At 41.7% G+C, this 17,697-nt stretch overlaps 2 protein-coding genes across 4 annotated transcripts in view; both read right to left on the bottom strand.

Moving 5' to 3' along the window:
* Nucleotides 1-17,697, bottom strand: part of LOC308083072 (engulfment and cell motility protein 2) — a 302,126-nt gene that overhangs the window by 131,518 nt on the left and 152,911 nt on the right. The window lies entirely within an intron of this gene.
* On the bottom strand, nt 5,177-17,266 carry LOC308081769 (putative chitinase 10; the record flags this gene model as incomplete). The annotated part of the gene is made up of 24 exons (XM_080423393.1): nt 5,177-5,421; nt 5,605-5,743; nt 6,762-6,881; nt 7,471-7,653; nt 7,754-7,880; nt 8,039-8,163; nt 9,324-9,474; nt 9,636-9,692; nt 9,879-10,080; nt 10,171-10,200; nt 10,496-10,535; nt 11,918-12,201; nt 12,294-12,323; nt 13,424-13,681; nt 13,803-13,947; nt 14,063-14,188; nt 14,496-14,678; nt 15,086-15,206; nt 15,641-15,765; nt 15,934-16,084; nt 16,215-16,271; nt 16,456-16,657; nt 16,763-16,792; nt 17,242-17,266. The coding sequence occupies 24 exons, from the start codon at nt 17,264-17,266 to the stop codon at nt 5,177-5,179; spliced, it is 3,156 nt and encodes a 1,051-aa protein (XP_080279519.1).

The following is a 17,697-nucleotide window of genomic DNA, read 5'->3' as shown; positions in this document are numbered from 1 at the left end:
GGTTCATACCACCATGATTACTGAATTATGGCTGAATGGGCAGAGATCCCGCCCAGGTTTGATTCCCAGCCCTAGCAATGTGTCAAGGTGTCCCTCAGCCTTGATTGATTGTTTGTTTGTTTGATTGATTGATTGATTGACTGATTGACTGATTGACTGATTGACTGATTGACTGATTGACTGATTGATTGATTGATTGAATACTTTATTAGTCAGAAATGAAAACAGCACGAGGTACAGTCAGACATTTAGGCTATTTAGCGCTACTCAACCCGCGGCCCGCGGGCCGCATGCGGCCCCAACACAGCGTCTTGGCGGCCCCTCATGGTCAAAAAAATAAATTTTAACCACAGGATAAAAATATACATTTCCGTTCAAATATATGTGTTGCTATTTTTTTTTCCAAAAACAAACAGACAGACATACAGACAGGTGCGTCAATTGTTACAGGTATAATGCATAGTTTTCTATGCATTTCGGGTTTTTTGGGGGGTTTGACCCCCAATTTTTCTCTGGGAGTTGGCAACCCTAACCTTGCCATACCTTAGCTTTTGCTGAACTGATGCCACTGGACATACACACAAAATAAACAGGTACACTTTCAATATGATGTCAAAAAGTACATTTTCTTATAACAATAACAATGTGTAGTGTGTGTTACAAAATCCAAAATAGGACCGTCATTTTTAGCTGGTGGCCCCTTGGACTTTTGGTATTTTGCTGAGTGGCCCCTGAGCCATCTTAAGTTGAGTAGCCCATAACACATTTAAGTCCTGTGGACTTGTTTCCATTGTGGTCCTATGTATTCAATTAAATAGCATAAAAATAATACATATCAACAACAAATACAAAACACTATATTGTACGTACAAGGAAAGAATGTCGGCAGTGAATGACACCTCCGTTCTGTGGGAAAACAGAGTTTACCTCCCCTTGTGGGCTCCTGATAGATCGTTTTTCAGGCCTGTTTGTTCTATAACTGGGTAGTACCAGCAAGACACTTAACCCCTAACTCAGCCCTGGCATTTTGCCACTCCTCCCTCATTTTTTTTTAAAGGGAAAAAAAGTGTGTCACTTAACATTATTTTCATCCATTGTGCATTTCCCCGTGTCACATTTCATTTCATCATCAATTCATTAACAAGGTTAACAGACTCCTCCTTAATGCATTATTGTGCACTAATAAATCTGAGTTGGTCAGTATTTGTATTTGGGTTTAATAATAATAATAATAATAAACTTTATTTGTATAGCACCTTTCATGACATGAAATGCAGCTCAAAGTGCTTTACAGAGCAAGAATACAATTACAGTTAGAACCAATTTAACAATAAAGCAAACAAAAATAAAATAAAATAAAAGCAAAGCAAAGGCATGAAACAACATTAAAATAGGCAATACAGTGAGGAATTAAAAATCAACCAAAGAATCAGCTAAAAGCAAGAGTGAAGTAATAGGTCTTGAGCTGTGCTTTAAAGCTATCGACAGAGGCTGCCTGTCTTAAGTGTAATGGGAGTTTATTCCACACTGTCGGTCCGTAAAAGCAGAATGCTGCTTCACCGTATTTTTTATATGTCATTGTAGGCACCTCGAGCAGGTCAGCACTTGAAGACCTGAGGGCCCGGTTTGGAACATATCTCTCTAGGCAGTCAGAGAGGTAGGAAGGTGCCAGACCATTTAGAGCTTTATAAACTATTAAAATAATTTTTAAATCAATCCTAAAAACAACCGGGAGCCAGTGTAGTGAAGCTAGAACTGGAGTGATATGTTCTCTCATCCTAGTTTTAGTTAAAATTCTGGCTGCCGCATTTTGAACAAGTTGTAATCTGTCAGTCGTTTTCTTTGGCAGGCCAGAGTAGAGTGCGTTGCAGTAATCAAGCCGAGAGAAAACAAAAGCGTGGATCAGCGTTTTTGCATCGTCTAACGACAGATAGTCTCTAATTCGCGCAATATTTCTAAGATGAAAGAAAGCAATCTTGGTGACATGATTAATGTGTGTATTAAAATTCAATTCAGAATCGATAATAACCCCCAGGTTCTTTACTGTGGTGTTACTTTCTACAGCCAGGTTACCAAGTCTACTTGTTATTGATTCTCTCTGCTCACTGGAGCCAATTATGAGAACTTCTGTTTTATCCTCATTTAGCTTAAGAAAGTTCTCACTCATCCAGCATTTTATACTGGACAGACAGGTCAACAATGGGTCTAGAGCGCAGGGGTCGTCTGGAGCTACTGAAAGATACAGCTGGGTATCATCAGCATAGAAATGGAAGTTCACTCCGTGATTGGCGATGAGTTCTCCCAGTGGTAGTATATACAGGGAGAACAATAAGGGACCCAGAATTGAGCCCTGTGGAATACCAGAACAGATGTTGTGTTTGTCTGAGTCAAAGTTAGCTAGACTGACAAAATAGCTTCTGCCTGTTAGGTAAGAGTAAAACCAAGACAAGGCTGTGCCTGACAAACCAATCCAGTACTCCATGCGTTGTAGTAGAATTGTGTGATCAATCGTATCAAAAGCAGCGGTTAAGTCAAGGAGTAGGAGAACAGATACATTTTTGTCGTCAGCGGACACCCTAAGATCATTAATTACTTTTACAAGTGCTGTTTCTGTGCTATGACCTTTCCTGAAGCCAGATTGGAATTTGTTATGAACCTTATTGTTCTGTAGGAACACATCCAGTTGATGAAAGATAGTTTTTTCTAAGACCTTGCCCAGAAATGGCAGATTAGAGATTGGTCTATAATTACCCAGCACCAATGGATCAAGGTTGTGTTTCTTGAGTAACGGCCTGACTACAGCCGTTTTCAGTGAGTCTGGAAAGACGCCTGAAAGTAGAGAGCTGTTTACAATTCTTAGGATATCTCCAATAACACTGTCTAAAACCTCTTTGAGAAACGGGGTGGGTATTGCATCCAGTGAGCAAGATGATGATGTCATCTGTGATATAGTTTTACGGAGTTCCTCTTCATTAATTGCGCAGAATGATATTAGGCTTCCTCTGGAGTGATCTACATTTTTGCACCATGCACCATTTGCCGCATTTGCAGTGCTAGCAGCAGCATTCATAATACCAGCTCGAATGCTAAAAATTTTGTTTTCAAAAAAGGATGCGAACTCATCACACTTAGCTTTAGAAGCAGGGAGCGACTCCTTGTAAGCCTGGGGGGGGTTTAAGAGATGTTCAATGGTAGAAAATAAGACTCTGGCATTTTGCTTGTTGTCATTGATAATGCAAAATATGCCTGCCTTGCCAAGCGCAGTGCTTTGTTATAGGCCACTGTTGACTTCTTAAAGATCTCTAGGTGGACAGTGAGTTTGTTTTTTCTCCAAATTCGCTCAGCTTTACGACATTCTTTCTTGAGTGAGCGCATGTGCTCGTTGATCCAGGGTGTTACTCTAGAGTTAAGTTTCTTTTTAGTTTTCATAGGAGCCACTATGTCGAGAGCTGACTCTAATTTGAGATTAAAATGTTGAACCATATCATTCACTGAGGGAGCATCAAGTAGGGGGGGCACCTGCACACACGCCAGATGACGAGGAAACTCGTTTGCTGCAGATGAGCTAAAAAAACGTTTTTTTATAGTATATTCTGTATTGTTTTTCCCTAGATCAGAGACAGTCATATTAAAACACAATAAATAGTGGTCTGTTAGTTTGGGCTTATCAATAATACTGTCAACAGTGATATTCAAACCTTTAGTGATCACCAAGTCCAGGGTATGGCCATGTTTATGTGTTGGCCCAACAACATGTTGAATAAAGTCAAAATTGTGCAGTAACTGTAGGAAACCCATAGCCACAACATCTGAAACAATGTCAACATGTAGATTAGCATCTCCAGTAATCAGAGTTCTGTCATAATTAGAGGAACAGATAGATAAAAGTTCTGATATTTCTGTTAGAAATAAGGCTTTGCTGCACTTTGGAGGTCGATTTGGGTTTAAGGGATCTAGCCCTTGTTGCCAGATACCTTTGTCATTGCCTTTATTTTATGGCATCCCTATTCATGTACAGGCCGTGGCATAACAAGAAAAATCACTCCAACATACTTAGTTTAGTGCGATATTACACCACATTTGGTTTACTCATCAGATTCTGTGACCTACCCTAAATGCAGTGATGTCGGTCACAACATCTGATAGGTAAACAAATGATGAGAGACAAAATGACTTGTACCATTTTCAGGAGAGGGTTTTTTTCTTTATGAAACAGGCTAAATGTTACTAAATGACAAAACTCCTGAGTGCCCAGATCATTTGTTGTTTTTTCACATGTTTTGGTCCTGTTTGATCCGTGAGCACTATTGACACTTTTTACTATAGTTTCCTTGGCTTTTTATATCTCCTGTGAGCACCTGGTTGTTCCTGTTTTTCCTGTTTATTTCTGTCGTTGAGAATAAGAGGCAAACTCTCTCTCCACTTTGTGTGTTTGCACAATGTTTGTTGCATCGAGCGGCGTGAACAAGTCGGTTTATTGACGTTCGCCTCCCCCCACCAATGCTGATCAGCGCAACCAAAGTAGAGTGATTCAAGCGACTGGAAAGATATTGAATCTTCTGGTGGAAACGTACCTTTTTACGCTGGAGTGTTGGCTCACTGAAAGAAAACTGCAAGTGAAATGGCTGGCCTATGGGATCCACAAAGGTCACCAAAATTAAACCCCACAGTTCCACACACACGTTACCTAACACTTATGTAACACACTTCAGCTCATCAACGTGCCACAATAGGACACTCCACCCCTTTTCTCCCATATAATGGAAGTGACCGTGGAAGCTGCCATATCTTACATGTCTGAAGCGCATGGATGAACGGGCACTAATTTCTCCCTGATGTTTACAGGAGCAGCCTGATCTGACAGGAGAGTTATGCAAGATGATGATGTTGATGATGATTCCTCTGTTCCCTATCTGTGATACTCAAGTGTTGTACTGCAATAAACAACTTCTTTGAACTGTTTGGATTTTTAGAGAATTTAATAATGAGCGAAAAGGCAAATGAGAAAAATAACTTAAGACAGATCTAGCTGCTTTGAATACCATGATTTATTTTATTTCCATCAGTAATCGCTAGATAGCATTGCTCTTGGATTAACATACTATTTACACCCAGCTTAGCTCCAATATAATACACCTATAAAGAACAACTAAGGCAAAGTGGAACCATGGCCTCTTCAAGCCCAGTTACAGCAGTTGCAGCTGGTATCGAACACGAGGCCAGTAGCGCAGCTCTGTTGGTAGGTACGTCCCTGGGCGCACTGGTAGTAGTGGTTCTTATTGGTGGGGTCTGGGAAGAATCCATTAGTCTTGCCAGCGCAGACTCCAGATCCTCCACTGCTTCCACCGCCGCTGCTTCCACCGCCTCCACTAGGCTTGGGCTTGGGTGCTGGGGGCAGAGGCTGTGGGCTAGCTTTGCAGCCTGCATGAGCGATAGAGGACAAAGAAGACATACGTATCAGATCAAGAGATGGAACTCTGATGGAGTCTGTGTAGAAATATTAAAGCATGCACGTGGTTTTGTATGTGTGTGTGTGTGCGTGTGCGTGTGCGTGCGTGCGTGTGTGTGTGTGTGTGTGTGTGTGTGAGAGAGAGTGCATGTTACCAGCTCCGGTTCCCAGGTGACTCTTGAGGGTGCCGATCAGTGGGTACCTTCCCTGGCCACAGAAGTTGCCGCTGAAGTCATCCATGTCAATAGTCCAGACAAATGCTCCACCAAAACCACTCTTCTTCAGCCAGTCAGCCTGTTAGACGGGACCGAGTAGTAAATAAGGGCTATCTTGTCCCCCCAAAGTAGGGTGATTTCACGTTATATGGGATATAAAAGTGGGACAGCTATACTTTGAAGTAATAATTTCATATCTGCAAAATCAATTAATGTCCTAAAGCATGGGCCTTCAACTCTCGTGTTATGTCATCAGTCCCAATGGTCAAGTTGCAATACTTTTTGCAGGTAATTTCAATTACCTTCACCTGTCCCTTGTTGATTAGACACAGAGAGATGCGTACGTACGCACGGGTGCGAGTGCATGCACGTCGGAATAGCATTAATTATCATTTTTACCATTACCATGTCTCCTGTACCCATATAGTTACAGTATATCTACTTTAATTACTAATGTTTAAAAGATGAATAAACCTACCAATGGCAACCTAAAAGAGTGGCACTGGCACCATGCAAATGTATATTTGGGTGCATTCGTAAATATGCTCGAGTACGCTTCAATTTCAGAGCACTCTGATATCTAATTTATGAAAATCATTTAAATTCTTCAGCCTTTGAAATGCATTCAAATGAACCTTAATGCATCCTGTGTGTATAATCTTATTTTGTTACATGTAGATACGTGTTGAATACTCAGAGTACTAAAGAAGGCACAACCATGGCATTTTGTAATGACATCATCCAACCGTCATTGTTGTCACCCAGATGCTCGGAGTAATCAGTGTGTGTTACGCACCTGTGCATAAACTCGCCCCACCCCTCTGGGCGGCTCTATCATTGTCCCATGAAGGGATGCATCCAATGACAATCGCCAGGTGTGGCATAACCAGGGTCATGCCCTACCCCTCTCACCTGACCCAGTCATTTAAAAAATGTATTGTTGTTTTAACCATGATTTGATTTGTTCTCACCACAAACAGAACGTGTGATCCCTAAACCGGACCTCCGGTCTTCTAGGGAGCGAGACAAAAAGTTCCATAGGAAACAGTAGACAGAGGCTACAAATCGGAACAATATGTCAAATACAAATGTTGCACCTTGATCCCGAAGCTCTTGGCGTTGTCGTACCCAATCCAGGTCTTGCTGTTGTAGGCATAAGGCACATCCTGGGGGGCATCCCAACCCTCAGTGCCTCCTTGCTTCAGGAAGTCGCAGATCTGAATGAAGGAGATGTATAGTTTCAAGGTGTTTTATTGTACAATACAGCCCTGTAGCGACATGGCAGGCACAGGCAGTGACATTGTTGTACTCCGAGCTTCCTCAACAGTGTGGAAGAAAAATTATGTAGGGTAAAAATGCAATAGTCAGAATAAAAATAGGAATAAAATAGCAATAAAAAGTAAAACAGTGTGTGTGTGTGTGTGTGTGTGTGTGTGTGTGTGTGTGTGTGTGTGTGTGTGCGTGCGTGCGTGTGTGTGTGCGTGCGTGTGTTTGTTTGTGTGGCATCCACAACATTCTAAATATTAAGAGCTATACATATTTTGTTGGATGACGGTCAGTACAACTTTACAGTGAAAGTGGCAATTTTCAACCTATCGTCATATAATTAGTCCTCATTAATGCTCAATATAGAATGGTACAATTTTTGTCTACTCGGTCTGTGTCTCAGTTTCTCAGAGGAGCCCTCCTCCTATTGAAATCAGATGGCACACAAAGTGAAGTAGAATAGACAATGCACATCATGTGCACCCGATGTTACCGGTAACACTGGTGTTGTCATGGGTTTATTAACCGCGACAACCCTACCTCATAGTAGGCCAAGATCCCAGCCTGACGGGTGTAGGGTCCAGCAGGTCCGGGTCCACTTTCTGCGCCACCAACAGCTGTGTTTGAAGAACCCAGAACAAAGGTGTGGCCATAGGTGGCGAAACCAACCAGCAGCTTCTCAGCTGGGGCGCCCTGGCTCTTCCAGTAGTTCATTGTCCAATCCTATGGAAATGGAAACATACTGGCATCAACAGCCATTCTTTATAGCACAGACCTTCATCCATGTACTGTAACAAAAGTGGAGAGGAACCACTTCACTCACCACATTGAATTGTTGCTGCCAAACTTTGCTGTCAGCCGGGCCCTTGAACAAGGGGCTGTTCTCTCCAAGCGCGTTGGAGAAGGAGCCGTGGTAGTCATAGGTCATAACATGGAAATAGTCCAGGGTACTGGTGAAAGAAGTACAGGGTTTTGCTGGTTCATTTCCAACGTGCTGAAACACTTTTTGTGTTATCCTTTTAGCACATTTGTATAATCGTACCACTGTACCATTTGCAAACTGTTAATAGAGTATTCAATCAATCAATCAAACAATGCGTGTACTGACGCTCCAAGCTGGGGAACCTGGTATCCAGGATCAATGATTCCTTGTCCAGCAGAGACGGCAGCGGTGAGCATCAGACGAGGGCGGTTGGTCTGCTTACCTTCAGCCGCGAAGGCAGCCACTGCCTCCTGCGGAGAGACAGGAGGTGGTGATGGAGAGATGGTGTCAATATTATCCTCCAGGATGACTGTATGTATTTTATATATTACATTATTATTCATAAGTAATACCTGTCCTACTTCTATTCAATGTATGCTGTTGCAACTGGGGTATCTATTTAGCAATATCTGATCTCGTTTGACATATTTCTCATTCTTGTTTTAGTACTTTGTATTTCTCAATTCTTGGCAACTGCAAGAAAGCAATTTCCTGCAGGATTAATTAAAGTTCAATCTGAATCTGAATGTCAGTACAGTAGAGCTGCATTTATTAAACAAGAAACAATCCCAGTAAGTAATACTGTACTGTATGTTCCTGAGAGAATAATTAAATATAGCATTTTAACATACACCACGTATGTAACGTATGTTGTATGTTAACGTGTACATTAATAATACCTTTTAACTATGGACACAGATTCAACTAGAAAAGGTCTCCGCCAGGCCGGGTTGTCACACATTTTGGAAGCCAGTCACAGACAATTGGAATGGTATGAGACATCTGACATATCGTGATCACATGACTTCAGAGATAATGTGTACCGATTTGTGTGAGCAAAATAGGAGAACTTTACCCCTCTGTAGCCAACTAAAAGAGAATGCTGTCCATTCCAACAAGTGCATCATCAAGTAAGAACACAGTTAATTTACAAGCTTGTTTCATGCTTGGGATAGTTCACCCAAAAAAAAATGTTTCTATCGATTAGTCAACCCATGGAGACTTGAATTCATGGATATTGTTTATTTATTTATTTTTTAGTCCTAAGCTAATAATTTGATGACCAGCGGACCGGTAGGCAGCGGTTCCGGTAGGAGATACAAAGGAGTCTTTGTGTCTCCTACCGGATCAAATTATTGGCTTAGAAATGCGACAAAAACAAAATAAATTCCATGAATTCAAGTCTCCATGGGGTGACTAATCAATAGGAAAAAAGTCATTTTGGGGGTGAACTATCCCTTTAAAAACAATGCTTCAAAATACAACAATGTTGCCTTATTATCATGATCATATGCTACGCAATACGCAAAATCTCCTGGCATATACAGAATAAACACAGAGAATTAGGCTGGGCAGGGACACAATGGCATGAATTTGAATACAAAATTATTATAGGCTTTAACAGCCTGACCTGACTAAAGGTGGTGAAGAGCTCCTTGCTAGGACCGGTTGGGTACTCCCAGTCGATGTCCAGACCATCAAACCCGTACTGACGCAGGAACTTGATCGTACTGCTGATGAAGGTCTGACGGTTACCAGCAGTGGACACCATGCTATTGAACCTGGAGAGAGATAGAGAGAGAGAGAGAGAGAGAGAGAGAGAGAGAGAGAGAGAGAGAGAGAGAGAGAGAGAGAGAGAGAGAGAGAGAGAATAATTATAGGAGCTTATCTTTTCCTGAGGTTCCTGTCACTGGAGTTATTGAGCCTCATGTTTAATACTCACTTTGCTGTGCCAAAGTTCCATCCTCCAATGGCCAGGATGGTCTTCAGATTGGTATTCCTGAAGAACAAAAAATAGAATACACTCTGAGTTCTCACGCCTTTATGTGTGTGTGTGTGTGTGTGTGTGTGTGTGTGTGTGTGTGTGTGTGTGTGTGTGTGTGTGTGTGTGTGTGTGTGCGTGCGTGCGTGCGCGTGTGCGGCTGTGCGCGCGTGTGCGTGCGTGTGCGTGCGAGTGTGTTCTCACTGCTTCTTGAGAGCCTGGACCTCTCCATAGAGCTTCACATCGTCCCACTCGTAGGTCTTGAGCATGTTCTGGTCCATTGTAGCGAAGGCATAGATGATGTGGTCACAGAGACATGGGTCAATGTCGCTGACCATGTACTTCCCTGCACCGGGACGGTACTGTCCCCAGTTGGTGAAATAACAGGAGAGGATGAAGGAGGATCCTGCAAGATATAAGAGATACAGTTAGGGCTTGTTGTTGTTATTTTTATAGTGCTCTTTGAGAGTATCACACCAAGTGGACAAAGTCTTACCTAGCTGCACGTGCAGCAGGAGAGCCAGTCCTGCAGAAAGAGAGATTCAAGGAGAGAGAGAAAGAGAGAGGAAAAGGGGGGTTGGTTGTTTCAGTAAGGAAAGCACTATATACCGCTATTATATATTATATATATATATAACATACACAAAATATGTATTATTATCAAGCATAAATTAGCCTTCATGCATCATATGAATCAGGATGTTAAACAATAGAAACTTAACAATTTGTTTAAACAGAAATATATTCCATTCCATTTACATTTAATTTCCTCTGCAAAGACGAATGGAGAATTTGTTCCCGATTGCAATTTCTCAGCTTACCAACGCAGATGAGAAGCTTGCCCATGTTGCCTCTGTACAACTAACTGAAGGCCAGAAGTCTCTTATATAGGTTCCATTCCTCTCCATATCTGTAAACCATGTTTGATCTGGCTTCATTATTCTGCTAAATCAGCAGTCACCTCATTTGCTTGGTCAGACTTGGCTTTGCTACATTAATTGTGCTGATAACTTTCAAGTGTCATTCAATAATGATATGATTTGCTGAAAATTAGAAGTCAAATAAAGGTTGTCATTATGCGTTTTTATTCATTTATGTAACAAATTCCACACCTTCAAAAATGAAATTTGTGAAACATTTCATTTCAGTGTTTAGACGTTAAAGAATAAAGCCTACTGATGTTGGATATCAAGCAATACTGGAGCAACATTGAATAGCCTACCTCTCATAACGTTTCAATTCCTTCATTCTTAATTTAGTTATCCACACCAATATCCATTTGGAGATCTGAGGATGCACGTACTAGCATTGGCATGCTTTAATATATAATTGCCTAATTGAGAATGAGCATAAGAACATGAAATTGTTATGTCAAGGTGTCTGTCTGTTGGACACGAGACATTACATTCAGACCACAGTAAAGGCCATACACTGTGTTTGGACCCCTCTCGTTTCAATGTGAGAGCTTTTGTTTAACCCGCCTCTCCTGACATCATTAGATCACATTATCACACGGCTTGGTTGAATGCTTGATTCTGTTTGGTCAATCGCTGAATTCAGCCGTGTGTTATTTCTGGATATTGACCGATGAGCTCAATAACAGACCGCTGTCTAATCAAAGACTCAGAGCACCTGCTGCGCTGCTTGAATTGTATGCCGTATCCAACATGACAGCCATGTAAACAAACACACATCATTTACAACTATACGTTGCTCTCAAGAATGTATTTGAAAACATTTGAAGCAAGAAATAGACGATGCATTGATTGTATTTGATCAACACTTCCTTGTTTTCCGAGGCGACTGTGTTGCGCTGGACAGATGGGGGTGGCGGGGAATACATTAGTTCCAAACAGAGCTTGATTCGTGCTCGTCTTACGCTGGCCAGCTGCCAGAGTTGAATTGTGTTTAACCTTTTTCTACACCATGCATCTATTCACACGAGGAGCGCAATTATTGCTAGTCTCCATTGTCATATTGTTGGACCTTGAAATGCCAAGTTCATTGTTTCTTTTGGTTAAAATTTGGGGAAGCTGTAAGAGTTGCGAAGACAAGGTCGTATCATTTTGGCTTCCGTAGTTCATAATTGTGATAGGAAAAAGAACTTAGACAGTACCGGTACTTTTGAATCCCATCATTTATTTTATTTCCATCACTCACTAGACAACATGGTCTTGGATTACCCAGCTCCGATACACCTAAAGAACAACTTAGACAATGTGGAACCATGACCTCGTTCAAGCCCAGTTGCAGCACTTGCAGCTGGTATCGAACACGAGGCCACCTGCGCAGATCTGCTCATAGGTACGTTCCTGGTAGCACTGGTAGTAGTGGCTCTTGTCGGTGGGGTCTGGGTAGAGCCCGTTAGGCTTGCATTTGCAGAATCGAGATCCTCCACTGCTTCCACCACCACTAGCCATGAGTTGGGGCTTGAACTGGGGCTTGGGCTGAGGCTGCATGGGCTGGATATGAGGCGGGAGCAGGGGCTGGAGCTGGGGCTGGGGCTGAGAGAGTCTGTAGGAGGATCCTACAAGATATGAGAGATATACAGTTAGGGCTTGTTGTTGTTATTTTTATACTGCTATTTGAGAGTATCACACCAAGTGGACAAAGTCTTACCTAGCTGCATGTGCAGCAGGAGAGCCAGTCCTGCAGAAAGAGAGAGACACAGAGAGAGAGAGAGAGAGAGAGAGAGAGAGAGAGAGAGAGAGAGAGAGAGAGAGAGAGAGAGAGGAAGAGAAAGAAAAGGAGGGTTGGTTGTTTCAGTAAGGAAAAGCACTATACCGCTATTGTATGCTGTACTGCTCTGTTGTGATTAACATTCTCAACCATACAGACTGTTCTAAATATTGTTTTATTCCTTTTGTTCCTTGCTGTCCCTCTCTCTGCCCCCCTCCCCCCTTTTCCCCTGAAAACTAGAATGATGGAAATTACACACAAAAAAAAATCATCCTCTTCTCTACACCTGTAAAAGCACAAGTTAATAGGTTCCGGATTGCAGCTTTAACTAAGGCAAATTTATGACATACAAAAAATATGAAAAATAAATTAGCCTTTGTGCATCATATGAATCAGGATGTTAAACAATTAGTTTGAACACTAATATATTCCATTCAATTTACAGTTAATTTCCTCTGCAAAGACGAATGAAGAACGTGTTCCAGATTACAATTTCTCAGCTTACCAACGCAGATGAGAAGCTTTCCCATGTTGCCTCTGTACAACTAACTGAAGGCCAAAACCTCTTATATACGGTCCATTCCTCTCCATATCTGTAAACCATGTTTGATCTGGCTTCACTATTCTGCTAAATCAGCAGTCACCACATTTGTTTGGTCAGACTTGGCTTTGCTACATTAATTGTGCTGATAACTTTCAAATGTCATTCAATAATGATATGATTTGCTGAAAATTAGAAGTCAAATAAAGGTTGTTATTATGCGTTTTTATTCATTTATTTAACATATTCCACACCGTCAAAATGACATTTGTAGACAATGTCATATAAGTTTTGCTTCAGTAGTTAATCATTTTGAGATGGAAAAAGAACATAGACAGTACCGGTTGAATCCCATCATTTATTTTATTTCCGTCCGATCGCTAGACAACATGGTCTTGGATTACCCAGCTCCAGTACACTTAAAGAATAACTTAGACAATGTGGAACCATGACCTCGTTCAAGCCCAGTTGCAGCAGTTGCAGCTGGTATCGAACACAAGGCCAGCAGCGCAGTTCTCTTCATAGGTACGTCCCTGGGCGCAGTTGTAGTAGTGGTTCTTGTTGGTGGGGTCTGGGTAGAGTCCGTTACTCTTGCCAGCGCACCATCCAGATCCTCCGCTGCTACCGCCACCACCTCCACTAGGCTGGGGTTGGGGCTTGGGCTGGGGTTTGGGCTGGGGTTTGGGCTGGGGCTGGGTATGAGGCTGGGGCTGGGTATGAGGTTGGGGCTGGGGCTGGGGCTGGGGCTTGGGAATCGGGGGCAGAGGTTGTGGGCGAGCTTTGCAGCCTGCATGAGGAATAGAGGACAAAGTGGATGTGTGTCAAGAGATGGAACTCTGATGAAGTCTTAAAGCATCAAGCATGTGTTTTGTATTGTACGTGGGTATGTGTGTGAGAGTGCATATTACCAGCTCCAGCTCCAGCTCCCAGGCCATTCTTGAGGGCGCTGATTAGTGGGAATTTTCCTGCGTGACAGAAGGTGCCGCTGAAGTCATCCATGTCCAGACTCCAGACAAAACCTCCACCAAAACCACTCTTTTTCAACCACTCAGCCTGTAGACGGATCACATGGTTTAATTAAAACAAAACAAAAATACCACAGGAAACAGTAGACCATTGCTACAAATCTGAACAATAATAGTAATTATGTGAAATATGAATTTTACACCTTGATTTGGCAGCTCTTGGGATTGTCGTATCCAACCCAGATACTGCTTTTGAGGTTGTAGGCATAAGGTACATCCTGGACGGCATCCCAGGCCTGAGTGGCTCCGTTATTAATGAAGTCGCAGATCTGAATGAAGGCAGAGGTTTAGGTTCAAGGTTCTAGTGCTTTATTGTTACATGCATGTACAGTAGAGCCCGTAGCAACATGGCAGGCAGTGCAATTCTTGCACTCTGAGATTCCACAACAGTGTGAAAGAAAAAAGAAAAATCTGCAATAATTCAGAAAATGGCAAAAATAGCAATGATGATATTAGAATTGTTTAATATGTCAACATGTCATCTGTCTACTGGTTTACAAAGTGAAGTAAAGTAGCGCACAAAGTCATGAGTTTATTATTAGTGGCAGGAAAATCGACACACCACGACAACCCTACCTCGTAGTAGGACCAGAATCCAGTGTTTTTGGTGTACGGTCCACGAGGTCCAGGTCCAGCGTTGTAAGCACCAACAGCAGTTTGGCCACCATTAATAACAAAGTTGTGACCATAGGAGGCAAAACCAACCAGCAGCTTCTCAGCTGGGACACCCTGGCTCTTCCAGTAGTTCATAGCGTAATCCTATGGACAAGGAAACACACTGGCATCAAACAGCCACTCTTTTCAGTGCAGACATTCATTCATACAGTATCACAATATACAAATGGGTAACACTTGCTCACAAAGGTACCCGTAATTAATGCCTAATTTACTTAATACATTATTTAAGCGTTAATTAAGTGTTAATTAAGCATTAATTTATCATGAATTCCTTGTAATTCATGCATTAAGTAACTTTGTTTAACTAATGATTAACTAATGATTAACTAATGATGTTAATTAATGATGGAAAATACAAGGAATTAATGCTTAATTAATGCTTAATTAACGCCTAAATAATGTATTATGTAATCATACATTAAGTGTTAATTATGGGTACCTCATGAGCAAGTGTTACCTGCAAAGATATGAGGAACCTACTCACTCACCACATTGTAGTATTCACGCATCCAACCATGGTCAACTGGGTCCTTGTACAGGGGGCTGTTCTCTGTAAGAGCGTCTCCACTCTGGTAGTCGTAGGTCATCACATGGAAGTAGTCCAGGATACTGGTGAAAGGACAGGAGTTAGGGTATTCCTGGTTTAGTTCTGAAGAAGTTTTCCCCTGTGTGTATGTTGGTATGTTAATCTATGGGATTGGTGCTAAAAGGTAGTGTGACTGAAATGTTTTTTGTTAAAATAAGTGTAAAATAGCTCTATATTCTGACAATTGAAATAGGAAGTGATGAAACCAAGAATATGAGCAGACAAAATTGCAACTGAAACACTATAGAAAAAATTACTCTGATAATTTGGTTCTCTCTCCTGATTGGATGAGATTGCCAACCTACCTGAAAATGTTTTTTCTATTTACTAAAGACCAGGAGAGACTGAACAAACTGTCAGTGATTACTAACAGAATGTAGAGCTTTAACCTTTCAACAAATAACAAAACAAATCACTTACAGCACCTTTAATGTGTTTGTGTGTTATCTATACTGACGCTCCGAGTTGGGGAATCTGGTATCCAGAGTCGATGTTTGGCTTTCCACCGGCGACAGCAGCGGTGAGCATCAGACGAGGACGGTTGGTCTGCTTACCTTCAGCCTCAAAGGCAGCCATCATCTCCTGCAGAGAGAGGTGGTGATGGACAAAGTCAGCATTATCCTCAACGATGGATGAATTTATTTTTTATGTATATTACTAAAGCAATGAATTTTAAGTGTATTGGATTGGGAAATATTTTCATAAGCAGGGGCCATTGTTCCTTCCAGTTTAACATAATAGAAGGCTGACCTGACACAGGACAGTGAAGAGCGGCTTGGTAGGTCCAGCTGGGTACTCCCAGTCAATATCCAGACCATCAAACCCGTACTGACGCAGGAACTTGATCACACTATCAATGAAGGTCTGGCGGGTAGCAGGACTGCCCACCATGTCCACGAACCTGGAGAGAGAGAGAGAGAGAGAGAGAGAGAGAGAGAGAGAGAGAGAGAGAGAGAGATTCACACAAGGGCTTTTATCCGTTCCTGAGGCTCCTGTCGTTGGAGTAATTGATGCTCTTGTTTAATACTCACTTTCCGGTGCCCATGCCCCATCCACCAACGGCCAAGATGGTCTTCAGGTTACTATTCCTGAAGGACAAATGAAAAAGAATACACTGAGTTCTCACACTTTTGTGTGCGTGTGTGTGTCTGTGTGTGTGTGTGTGTGTGTGTGTGTGTGTGTGTGTGTGTGTGTGTGTGTGTGTGTGTGTGTGTGTGTGTGTGTGTGTGTGTGTGTGTGTGTGTGTGTGTGTGTGTGTGTGTGTCTGCTCACTGTTTCTTGAGAGCCTGGAACTCTGCATAGAACTGCTCATCGTCCTTCTCGGTGGTCGTGATCATGTTATTTTCCATTCCGGCGAAGGCATAGATGAGGTGGTCACAGAGACATGGATCAATGTCCTTGGGCGTCATACTCCCTCTACCGGGACGGTGCTGTCCCCAGTTGGTGAAATAACAGGAGAGGATGTAGGAGGATCCTGCGAGATATATGGGAGACACAGGGCTTATTATCAGTTTGTTTCATTCTGCCAAATGAGAGTATCACACAATGAGAGTATCACACCAAGTGGACAAAGTCTTACCTAGCTGCACGTGCAGCAGGAGAGCCAGTCCTGCAGAAAGAGAGAAACAAGCAGAGAGAGAGAGAAAGAGAGAGAGAGAGAGAGGGGTGTGTGAAGCGGGATTGGTTGATTCAGTAAGGAAAAGCACTATACTTTACTGTTATATTGTATTAACATACTCTACCGTACTGTTGTACAAATGTTTAAAGTAATGTTTTATTCCTTAACATAAGTTCCGGAATGCAGCTAAGGCTAATTTATAAGACTTAAACAAAGATTATATATTATTAACAAGAATAAATTAGCCCTTATTTTCATTTTATTTTATTTTTGTGTTAATTTTTTTTTTACTTCCTGATTCATAATGATATGAATCAGGATGTTAAACTTTTTTTTTAAACTTTTTTTTAACACAAAAATATATTCCATTCCATTGACAGTTAATTTCCTCTGCAAAGACAAAGGCAGAATTTCTTTGCAGCACCAGTTTCTCAGCTTACCAACGCAGATGAGAAGCTTTCCCATGTTGCCTATCAGTACAACTAACTGAAGGCCAGAAGACTCTTATATACAGTCTATTCAGCTCCATATCTGTAAACCATGTTTGATCTGGCTTCTTTATTCTGCTAAATCAGCAGTCACCTCTTTCATTTGCTTTGTCAGTGCGGTCAGTGCGGTTGCACTTTCTATTTTCCATGTGGCTTTGCTAAATGAATTGTGCTGATAACGTTAAGTATCATTCAATAATGATATGATTTGCTGACAATTAGAAGTCAAATAAAGGTTGTCTTATTATATATATTTATTTATTTTTACAGTTCATTACACGGCTCGGTTGAATGCTTGATTCTGATTGGTTAATCACTGAATTCAGCGGTGTGTTATTTTTTAACTAACTGGCTCATATCAATCTGCGTTGTTTGATTTTGTGCCGTATCCAACTTGTCAGCTAATGT

Source organism: Gymnoscopelus braueri, assembly GCF_963280865.1.
Source record: "Gymnoscopelus braueri genome assembly, chromosome: 3".
Lineage (NCBI taxonomy): Eukaryota > Metazoa > Chordata > Actinopteri > Myctophiformes > Myctophidae > Gymnoscopelus > Gymnoscopelus braueri.
Note: the sequence above shows the minus strand (reverse complement) of the source record. Positions and strands in the feature narration are given on the sequence as shown.